At 38.1% G+C, this 12,055-nt stretch overlaps 1 protein-coding gene across 1 annotated transcript in view; it reads right to left on the bottom strand.

Annotated features, from left to right (window-relative positions):
• SEMA5A (semaphorin 5A) overlaps nucleotides 1-12,055 on the bottom strand; it is a 539,522-nt gene that overhangs the window by 196,735 nt on the left and 330,732 nt on the right. Inside the window, 1 exon segment of the mRNA XM_021076851.1 lies at nucleotides 1,010-1,072. Coding sequence (XP_020932510.1) covers nucleotides 1,010-1,072 — 63 coding nt within the window.

Raw genomic sequence — 12,055 nt, 5'->3', positions numbered from 1 at the left:
CAACCCAAAGGGTGATTCACATTGGAGAGGCCCCCGTTCCAATTAAATAAGACAATCACTGACGAAATGAAACATAACAAGCTTATGCACCAGCTGCAGAAGAGTTTCCTCAAGACGACCCAGTGTGGTTTTCTCCAAAACACAGACTTCCTTGGAAAAAGGACTCATGCCTCTTACTGAGCAAGCCAATTGCCGGACAGTAGGAGGCCTGCACTGGGCACAATGACTCAGAAAAAGCACTTCTAACCTTAGGTAGCATCTGCTCTTTCCCTAGGGACTTGGGGATATAGACTTTCATATGGAAAGAGAGAGAAAGAGCTTGTTTTAAAGATATAAAAGAGGACTTCCGGTCATGGCTCAGTGGTTAACAAATCCGACTAGGAACCATGAGGTTGTGGATTCGATTCCTGGCCTCGCTCAGTGGGTTAAGGATCCGGTATTGCTGTGAGCTATGGTGTAGGTGGCAGACGTGGCTGGGATGTGGTATTGCTGTGACTGTGGTGTAGGCCGGTGGCTACACCTCCAATTAGATCCCTAGCCTGGGAACCTCCATATGCCACAGGTGTGGCCCTAGAAAAGGCAAAAAGACAAAAAAAAAAAAAAAGACATGATAAATAAATCTCAAATGACTTTTGCTATAATTTTATTTATCATATGGATACTCTCTGGAGTTAGCTGTTAAGATACGATCGGTGAAAACTTACACTATTATTTTCAAAATGCAGGCCCCTATTTTTCTAAATGACATCATAACCAATGAATTTCCTATCTTATTCCAATGATTGGGAGAGCAAGTTAGATCTGATCATATATTTTGCATGCTTTTTAGAAACTGATTGAAACTCTTATTTAATGTTAAAACCTTGAGAACTTACCAGGCCTATATCTGGAATCTTGCCTTTTTTGTTCCATTTTCATGGCATCATCATGAGGAAAGGCCCTCATGTTAGGACGTTCTATCCCAGTCCTTCAGGATGGAGGTGACAACCCATCACAGCGTCCTCCTTACCTTGGTCTTGCCTTTGCTGTAACAGGCCTTCTTGGTGGCTTCATCACACTCCCACTCCACAGCCTGTAGGAAACACCAAGATGACAACAGCTATTAGGGCTCTTAGCAGGGCCCGGAGTGAATCAAAGGGAACAAGTTTTAAGGCATGGGTAACCAGATCAAGCAACACGGGCCCACCATGGCACCGACATTTTCACATTTTCGTACTAGCAGAATTCATACCAAAGACATGAAATTCATGGAGGGGGGCTTATACTGAACTTTCAACTTGAAGTCTTTTAAAGGACTCACCCCCTAATTAAGTATTTTCATCTTTGCAGGAACCTTGGGAGACTTAAAACCAGTCACTGTAAGAGAGGCACAGGCCATGAGTGGTACTGCATTGATTCTAGAAAGTCACTTCTGTGAAATCACAGAACAGATTCACAGGAGGCGGAAAAGAGAAGGCTTGAAAGAAAATGATCTAAATCCTCATTTAGACTTGTATATCTTATTTTAATAGTCTGTCATTTATCAATATTCATAGATAATGAAGCGAGAGAGATTCTGCATATCCTTAGTCCCAAAACACATACAGGAATGATGAAGAGTCAGTAAAATAAACAGCTCATGCAAAAGCCCATCTACCACTTCCTCCCAATGCCAGTAATTGTCACACTGTTATTAGCTCTGATTAAATACTTAGAGCTGCGACTCTTTTTTTCTCAGACTTTCCAAATCTAACCCATGCTGATCCATTTGATATGCATCCCTCACATCTGATGCTAAGTCACAAATGGACCTGTGATTAGTTAACACACAGTGCTTACTTCATAGGAAGAAATGGTGCCTGCAAACACTAATGGCCAATATGTTGAGACTCTGATTCATATTTTGAATAGATTTCAGCATCTGAGATATGTTATCTTTTCTATTGTTTTATGGAATGTGGACTTCTACAGGGCAAAAAAAAAATTCTCCACTCTGTCCACCTGTTATTACAATTATGTTCTATCTTACTGGGAGAGTTAGATTTCTGAAGAATGCAGGATTTCTGAAGAACCAGATAAATCACTTCTGGAAAAAAATTTAAGCGAGGGACCATTTGCTGTTAATTTAGACTATTGTTACATAATAAACTAAGCTAGGCCAAAAAAAAATTAATGTCACATAGTATGAAAGAGAATAACAGCTTCATTCTTCCAAAAAGAAAGTTTTTTTCTTCCTAATTTTCCTAAACCGAGGAGAATCACAGTCATGTTAACACTATTATCTAGTATCTGCTGTTCTCCAAAGAATGTTACATAACAGAGATTAAAGCATAAAGCACTGCATCTTGCATAACTTATCTTACTTGGTAAATGTGAGTCCATAAAACAAGTGGTCTAGAGAGAACCACTTGAGTACCTTTCAAACAGAAACAAAACCATAACTGTTCCCTGTGCAGACTTAAGAGATGTTTGTGGGTGTCAACATCTGATAAGAGAATTCGTTAATTCTTCCTGTGATGCGTTTTTGTTCATGATGTTTAATGGCAACAATCAGTTTATAGCTGATCAGCATCTAATGCAAACAAAGGACTTGAATTCCATACAAGAATGACAGATACTTTTATGAGAAGGGATGACACCTTCAAAGAGATAAGCGCTTCACATTCAGTTGCACAATTTTATGTCCCCACAAAGCACAGATAAAACAGGTTCATTGCTGTTACTCTGAATGGAGCTTGTCTTTCCTAGATCTCTATGTAAAAGCCCATTCGGTTGTTTTCAAAGATTAACTAAAGCTATCCACGCCTCTGCCCTCACGTGACCTCAAAACAGAATTGATACACTATGATATATATTCTTTAGCAAAGCAGATCCTATTAGCATTTGGATGTTGTATCACCAAGAGGATTAAGTGTTAGGTATCACAAAGAGTTGTCTGTGCTACATAATTACTAGGAAAATTATAGGAATTTCTAGGAAAATTATACAGTGAAATGCTTTGGATAAAGATGCATTCCTAGTGGTTTTCATTGGTCTAATGATTTTGTTGAAAGGTAAATAGTAATGCTGACTTCAGTAAACTTAAGAGCTGCAAGGAGCAGAGTTAGTCCCAGAGTTACAAGGAGAGTATTTATCAAATGCCATCTAAATCATTCAAATCCTTCTGCTGAAATGGCAAACAATCAGCTTCCCAAGTCTGTCTAATGTCCGAGTAGCCTTTGCATTTTCAAGATAAAACTAGCAAGGATTGAAAGGGGACAGTAACGGGGGAAAATGTGAGAGTTTCCAAAAATATTTCATTACTTTATCTAGTTTACCCAGAAAGAGCAACTGCTTATACAAGTTTATTAAATCAACAGAAAATAGGAAAAATCTTTTCCTGAAGATGATTATTAAAAGTAGCAAAGCTACTTTCCTGAGGCATTTTTATTACAGTATTATCAACTTTCCAATAATATTCAAATCCAGAATTCATTAAAGACCATGACTGTATAGCTTTGCTGTTGATTCACTCCATACTTGATCGGAAAACAGGACAAAGGGAAATGACATTAAGAAGAGAACTGAACTAGGAAAGATAGGGCTGAACACCTAGGACTGGATAGCACAGAATTTGAAAAAGAATGGAGTGGGGAAACAGGTCTTTTCCAGATTGCCTTAAAATTGGGTGTCCAGATTAATCCCTTTGTGTCCTTCTGTTCACTCAGTGAACTTGACTTCACCTATTTGATCACTTGGCAGCAATGGGGAAAAAAAAAAAAAAAACACTATCACTGGAGAGAAATATGAATACCAGTGGAACTCGCTGGTACCAGACCTTATTTTTCAAAGTTACTCAATTATTCTGTTTGAAATTAGGTTACATTTGAACCTGGTCATAACATTTCTTCATCCCACAAGATTTATTCTAATCTATGAAACTCCTTTAATCAAGATTCTCAACTCTATTCTCAATGGAGATTCTTTGTTACTCTTTCATGTATCACGATCTTGAAACAAATCCCACTACCAGTTTACGAAGCTATCTTTCTGGTTGACTTCCTTTTAAGACACTTTCCTACCCACCCAAGCCTATCTTGATGACAGTCAAAGCAAAGGCTTAGGCTTGCTACATTCTATCGTTCATTCATATCTCAATACCCACTCATAAGTTTATTTCCTGAGTCTCTGTTTCTTCTCTTGTTTTTGTCATCAACTTGCCTTTTTCTTTTTTCTTTTCTTTCTCTCTCTCTCTCTCTCTCTCTCTCTTTTTTTCTTTTTGCTTTTTAGGGCTGCACCTGCAGAATATAGAAGTTCCCAGGCTAGCAATCAAATCAGAGCTGAGCTGCCCAGCCTACACCACAGTCACAGAAACACCAGATCCGAGCTGGGTCTGAAACCTACCCCACAGCTGATGACGGCAATGTTGGATTCTTCACCCACTGAGTGAGGCCAGGGATCGAACCCACATTCTCATGGATACTCGTTGGGTTCTTTATTGCTGAGCCTCAATGGGAACTCCATCTCTTGTCTTCTTCTATCACACAAGAGCCCAGTAGAGAAAAGGAAGCTTAATTCTCTACTTCATTCTGTATTTAATCTTCATTATATGTTTTTTTTCAATAGTAGATATGGTAGCAATAATATTATGGCTACTTGGAAATCCAAAGGTTTTTTTTTTTTTTTTTTTTGGTCTTTTCTAGGGCTGCACCCACGCATATGGAGGTTCCCAGGCTATGGGTCGAATTGGAGCTACAGCTGCCAGACTACGCCACAGCCACAGCAACGCTAGATCCAAGCTGCATCTGCAACCTAAACCATAGCTCACGGCAACACCAGATCCTTAACCCACTGAGTGAGGCCAGGGATCGAACTTGCAACCTCATGGTTCCTAGCCAGATTCGTTAACCACTGAGCCACGACAGGAACTCCCCAAAGACTTTATATAGTAGGCAATGAGTTTGAAGTATCTACATTTTAAAATACATGGAGATTCCTGTTTGTGGTACAACTTTTTTTTTTTGTCTGAAAATAGTTAGAAATAACATTTGTGCTATTCATCAACTTGCACACACATTCTCCATTCTCTCTTTCCTTTGCTATTCATTAAATACCTACCAAATGCAAAGCACCGACAGATAATGAGTGATAGAAGGAAACATACATACAGATAATATTCACACGCATCAGACATTAGTTTCTGATAAAATGTGACTTCCGTCAGCCTAGACAACGTCGTGCTAAATCTAAGAATGCATTAGTGGTAATTTTCATTGTCACCAAAGCTCATTCAGCTCAGAACGCAGTGATACATTGGAACTCACAACATCATCAACTTTCAGGAAGTGACAGTGCTACAGACGGACCTAAAAAGAAAGGGAGGAGGTTTAGAGAAAACCATTTTGTACCTGCAGAAACCCTGGGAAGTGTACGGAAGCACCTATTGTTTCGCAAAACAGTACACGCCTCTGTCAGGCACACATACCTGCCCAGTTATGGTAGCCAGAGCTGTGATCTTGGGAGAAAATCAGATGCAAGAAAGAAAAAAAAAAAAAAAGATCGGCTCTTTTTGTGCACGAGTTACATACATATAAATCCACAGTTCTGGGAAGTGTATAAACAAAGCTGTGTATGATCACATTCTGCAGTGAAAGAAGTTAATTAGACAGGGACCAGCAAAGGCAGATACTTTTCATAAAAATGAAGAGAACAACATTCTAGGCAGATGGGCCAGGGCTCTTTCAGCAGATGGCTTTGTTAATTAGATACTGGCAAAAGATAACATTAAAAAAAAAAAAACTAGTGTAATTACACAGTGCCAAAAATTAACAACCACCTGAGGGTTTTTTTTTTTTTTTAATACGTTTGCATTCATACTCCTATGTCATGGATTTCTGTGAAATGCTGGGGAATGTAAAATTGTCATGGCGATTATAAACAAATTGCCAGGGAATGTGAGACTGTATCTGTGCAAAAGGGAAGCAAAATGCAAATGAGTTTGAACTTGAAACAGTCATGATGGTTATGTGACCTGAATAAAGTGTCCATCTAGTTATCCTTGAGTAAAAGCATCTCCATTAATTACTTTTCATGGCCACACATGAGGTTCTAAACAAGAGGCATTTGAGATGGGATGCAGTGCATGGCAAGACATAAAAGGATCAATACTTGAGTTACTTTGGAAGAATTTGTTCAACTTTCGTCTCTATCTTTACTCCTCAGTGGATGATGCATTCATTATTAATATTAATTCATAGTACACCTGCGTTTATGTCCATGGCAAATATAGGCAAGTCCATTTGATTCTTTTCTTTTTTTTTTTAATGCTGCATATGGAAGTTTCCAGGCCGGGGACTGCCCTACTCCACAGCTGCAGCAACACTGGATCCTTTAACCCACTGCACAGGCCTGGGATTGAACCTGCACCTCTGCAGTGACCGGAGCCGCCACAATCAAATTCTTAACCCACAGCAGGAACTCCCACTTCTTTCTTACTGCTGGACTCCAATCAGAGAACTGGAAAGAGACTTTATCAATCTTCTAACTATTGTTTTTTGATTCTTATGCAAGTGTTGCCATCCAACATTAGAGATAAAACTTAACCTTAGAGAGTTCCATAAAAATGTGTTACAATCTTTTTTCAAATCCTTATTATCAAAGCCCAAAACTTTCTTCCACCAAATAATACTAAATCGAACTCCCTCTGATCACTGTCCAGTGGAACCTCCAGCTTGTGAAATGCTTATTGGGCCTTTTGTTTTATCACTGGGCATTAAATTTTTTATTTATTTATTTTTGATCTTTTTAGCGCCACACCTGCAGCATATGGAGGTTCCCAGGCTAGGGGTCTAATCAGAGCTGCAGCTGCCAGCCTACATCACAGCCACAGAAACATCAGATCCAAGCCGCATCTGCAACCTACACCACAGCTCATGGCAACGCCGGATTCTTAACCCATTGAGCAAGGCCAGGGATGGAACCCCTATCCTCATGGATACTAGTCGGATTTGTTACCACTGAGCCATGAGGGGAACTCCATCACTGGGCTTTTTAAATTGAGGAATGTTTTTTTTTTTTTTTTTTTTTTTTTTTTTTTTTTTTTTTATTAAATTTTATTTTCCCACTGTACAGCAAGGGGGTCAGGTTATCCTTACATGTATACATTACAATTACAGTTTTTCCCCCACCATTTCTTCTGTTGCAACATGAGTATCTAGACATAGTTCTCAATGCTATTCAGCGGGATCTCCTTGTAAATCTATTCTACGTTGTGACTGATAAGCCCAAGCTCCCGATCCCTCCCACTCCCTCCCCCTCCCATCAGGCAACCACAAGTCTCTTCTCCAAGTCCATGATTGATTTTCTTTTCTGAGGAGATGTTCATTTGTGCTGGATATTAGATTCCAGTTATAAGTGATGTCATATGGTATTTGTCTTTGTCTTTCTGGCTCATTTCACTCAGGATGAGATTCTCTAGTTCCATCCATGTTGCTGCAAATGGCATGATGTCATCCTTTTTTATGGCGGAGTAGTATTCCATCGTGTATATATACCACATCTTCCGAATCCAATCCTCTGACGATGGACATTTGGATTGTTTCCATGTCCTGGCTATTGTGAATAGTGCTGCAATGAACATGCGGGTGCATGTGTCTCTTTTAAGTAGAGCTTTGTCCGGATAGATGCCCAAGAGTGGGATTGCAGGGTCATATGGAAGTTCTATGTATAGATTTCTAAGGTATCTCCAAACTGTTCTCCATAGTGGCTGTACCAGTTTACATTCCCACCAACAGTGCAGGAGGGTTCCCTTTTCTCCACAGCCCCTCCAGCACTTGTTATTTGTGGATTTATTAATGATGGCCATTCTGACTGGTGTGAGGTGGTATCTCATGGTAGTTTTGATTTGCATTTCTCTTATAATCAGCGATGTTGAGCATTTTTTCATGTGTTTATTGGCCATCTGTATATCTTCCTTGGAGAAATGTCTATTCAGGTCTTTTGCCCATTTTTCCATTGATTGATTGGTTTTTTTGCTGTTGAGTTGTATAAGTTGCTTGTATATTCTAGAGATTAAGCCCTTGTCAGTTGCATCATTTGAAACTATTTTCTCCCATTCTGTAAGTTGTCTTTTTGTTTTCTTTTGGGTTTCCTTTGCTGTGCAAAAGCTTTTCAGTTTGATGAGGTCCCATGGGTTTATTTTTGCTCTAGTTTCTATTGCTTTGGGAGACTGACCTGAGAAAATATTCATGATGTTGATGTCAGAGAGTGTTTTGCCTATGTTTTCTTCTAGGAGTTTGATGGTGTCCTGTCGTATATTTAAGTCTTTCAGCCATTTGGAGTTTATTTTTGTGCATGGTGTGAGGGTGTGTTCTAGTTTCATTGCTTTGCATACAGCTGTCCAGGTTTCCCAGCAATGCTTGCTGAATAGACTTTCCTTTTCCCATTTTATGTTCTTGCCTCCCTTGTCAAAGATTAATTGACCATAGGTGTCAGGGTTAATTTCCAGATTCTCTATTCTGTTCCATTGGTCTGTCTGTCTGTTTTGATACCAGTACCACACTGTTTTGATGACTGTGGCTTTGTAGTATTTCTTGAAGTCTGGGAGAGTTATGCCTCCTGCTTGGTTTTTGTTTCTCAGGATTGCTTTGGCGATTCTGGGTCTTTTGTTGTTCCATATAAATGTTTGGATTGTTTGTTCTAGTTCTGTGAACAATGTCATGGGTAATTTGATAGGGATTGCATTGAATCTGTAGATTGCTTTGGGTAGGATGGCCATTTTCACAATATTGATTTTTCCAATCCAGGAACATGGAATATCTTTCCATTTTTTTACATCTTCTTTGATTTCTTTGATTAAGGTTTTATAGTTCTCGGCATATAGGTCCTTTACCTCTTTGGTTAGGTGTATTCCGAGGTATTTGATTTTGTGAGGTACAATTTTAAAAGGTATCGTATTTTTGTATTCCTTTTCTAATGCTTCATTGCTGGTATACAGAAATGCAACTGACTTCTGAATGTTAATCTTATATCCTGCCACTTTGCTGAATTTATTAATCAGTTCAAGGAGTTTTGGGGTTGAGTCCTTAGGGTTTTCTAGGTATAGAATCATGTCATCTGCATACAGTGACAGTTTGATCTCTTCTCTTCCTATATGGATGCCTTTTATTTCTTTTGTTTGTCTAATTGCTGTGGCTAAGACTTCCAAAACTATGTTGAAGAGCAGTGGTGAGAGTGGGCATCCCTGTCTTGTTCCAGATTTGAGTGAGAAGGCTTTCAGTTTTTCCCCATTGAGGATTATATTTGCTGTGGGTTTATCATAAATGGCTTTGATTATATTCAGGAATGTTCCCTCTATACCCACTTTGGCGAGGGTCTTGATCATGAATGGATGTTGAACTTTGTCAAATGCTTTTTCTGCATCTATTGAGATGATCATATGATTTTTGACTTTTTTTTTGTTAATGTGGTGTATGATGTTGATTGATTTGCGTATGTTGAACCATCCTTGTGAACCTGGGATGAACCCAACCTGGTCATGGTGTATAATTTTTTTGATATGTTGTTGGATTCGGTTGGCTAAGATTTTGTTGAGAAGTTTTGCATCTATATTCATCAATGATATTGGGCGATAGTTTTCTTTTTTGGTGGTATCTCTGTCTGGTTTTGGAATGAGGGTGATGGTGGCCTCATAGAATGTCTTTGGGAGTATTCCTTCTTCTTCAACCTTTTGAAAGAGTTTAAGGAGGATGGGCACCAATTCCTCTTTATATGTTTGATAGAATTCACCTGTGAAGCCATCTGGTCCTGGACTTTTATTTGTAGGGAGTGATTTTATGACCTCTTCAATTTCATTTCTAGTGATTGGTCTGTTCAGTTGGTCTGTTTCTGCTTGATTCAGTTTTGGCAGGCTGTAAGATTCTAGAAAATTGTCCATTTCTTCCAGATTGTCAAACTTATTGCCATATAGTTGTTCATAGTATTCTCTTATGGTTTTTTGTATTTCTGCTGTATCCGTTGTGATTTCTCCTTTTTCATTTCTAATTTTGGTGATTTGGGTTCTTTCTCTCCTCTTTTTAGTGAGTCTGGCCAGGGGTTTATCAATTTTGTTCACCTTTTCAAAGAACCAGCTCTTGGTTTTATTAATTTTCTCTATTGTTTTTTGAGTCTCTATTTTATTGATTTCTTCTTTGATCTTTACAATTTCCTTCCTTCTGCTGACTTTAGGACTTCTTTGTTCTTCTTTTTCTAATTCATTTAGGTGGAGGGTTAAGTTGTCAATTTGGGATCTTTCTTCTTTTTTGAGAAAGGCCTGGATTGCTATAAATTTCCCTCTGAGCACTGCTTTCGCAGCATCCCATAGATTTTGAGAGGTTGTGTCTTCATTATCATTTGTTTCAAGATAGTTTTTAATTTCCTTCTTGATTTCCTCATTGACCCATTGGTTTTTTAGTAGCATGTTGTTTAGTCTCCATGGAGTAGGTTTTTTCTCTTTCCTTTTCCCATGGTTGATTTCTAATTTCATGGCATTGTGGTCAGAGAAGATACTTGAGATAATTTCTATGCTCCTAAATTTATGGAGATTCGCTTTATGTCCCAATATGTGGTCGATTCTTGAGAATGTTCCATGAGCATTTGAGAAGAATGTGTATTCTGATTTTTTTGGATGTAGTGTCCTGAAGATATCAATTAAGTCTAACTTTTCTATTGTTTCCTTTAGGATCTCTGTTGCTTTATTGGTTTTCTGTCTAGAGGATCTGTCCATTGATGTGAGGGGGGTATTTAGGTCTCCTACTATGATTGTATTCTCATCAATATCTCCCTTTATGTCTGTTAATATTTGTTGTATGTATCTGGGTGCTCCTATGTTTGGGGCATATATGTTGATGATAGTAACATCCTCTCCTTGGATGGATCCCTTAATCATTAAATAGTGTCCTTCTTTGTCTTTCTTTATGTCTTTTGTTTTAAAGTCTATTTTGTCTGATATGAGCGTTGCAACTCCTGCTTTTCTGTCATGTCTATTGGCATGAAATACTTTTCCCCAGCCTTTCACTTTCAATCTATATGTATCTTTTGTCCTAAGGTGAGTTTCTTGTAGGCAGCATATTGAAGGTTTTTGCCGTTTTATCCACTCAGCCATTCTGTGTCTTTTGATTGGGGCATTCAGTCCATTGACATTTAAGGTGATAATTGATAGATGATTATTTATTGCCATTTGATCCTCGTGTTCCAGTTGATTCTATGGTTCTCCATTCTTCTTTTTTTTTTTTTTTTTTTTTTTTTTTTTTTTTTTTTTGGTTGGATGGTCTCCTGTTATTATCTGCTTGAGTGTATTTTTTTTTTTCACTTTTTGCAAATGCAATATTTGGTTTTGGCTTGTGGTTGCCCTGTTTTTTAAGTATGCTAACCCCTTCCCATAATTGTGTGTTTTAGCCTGATGGTCCTGTAAGTTCAAACACTTCATTATTATATTAAAATTAAGAAGAGAGACATACATACAAACAAAAAGGATTATTTACCTCCTAACATCCCTTGCCCACATTTTATGGTTTTGATGACTCTTTTATTTTTTTCTTTTTAATTTTATTTTGTTTGAAGCATGTTCATGATTAAATCTGTATGCTGGCTTATTTGAGTGACTGCTCTCTGATTGTATCTTCCTCAGTCCTAGTTCTTCCTCTTCTTCTTCTTCTTCTTTTTTTTTTTTTTCTTTTCTTTTTTCTTCCCTTTCCTTCCTTTCTTTTTGGTTTAGAGAAGCCCTTTCAATATTTCCTTTAACCTGGGTTTTGTGTTGCTGTATTCTTTAAGTTTTTGTTTGTTGGGAAAAATTTTTATTTCCCCTTCTATTTTAAATGATATTCTTGCTGGATAGAGTATTCTAGGTTGCATATTTTTTCCTTTGAGCACTTTAAATATCTCTTGCCATTCCCTCCTGGCCTGTAGTGTTTCTGTAGAGAAATCAGCTGATATTCTTATGGGGGTTCCCTTGTAGGTAACATTCTGTTTTTCTCTTGCTGCCTTTAGGATCCTCTCTTTATCACTAACTTTTGCCATTTTTATTATGATGTGTCTTGGTGTGGGTCTGTTTGGGTTCAGT

The sequence above is a fragment of the Sus scrofa genome, chromosome 16 (genome assembly GCF_000003025.6).
Source record: "Sus scrofa isolate TJ Tabasco breed Duroc chromosome 16, Sscrofa11.1, whole genome shotgun sequence".
Classification (NCBI taxonomy): Eukaryota; Metazoa; Chordata; class Mammalia; order Artiodactyla; family Suidae; genus Sus; species Sus scrofa.
This window is presented reverse-complemented; position numbering and strand designations above follow the sequence as displayed.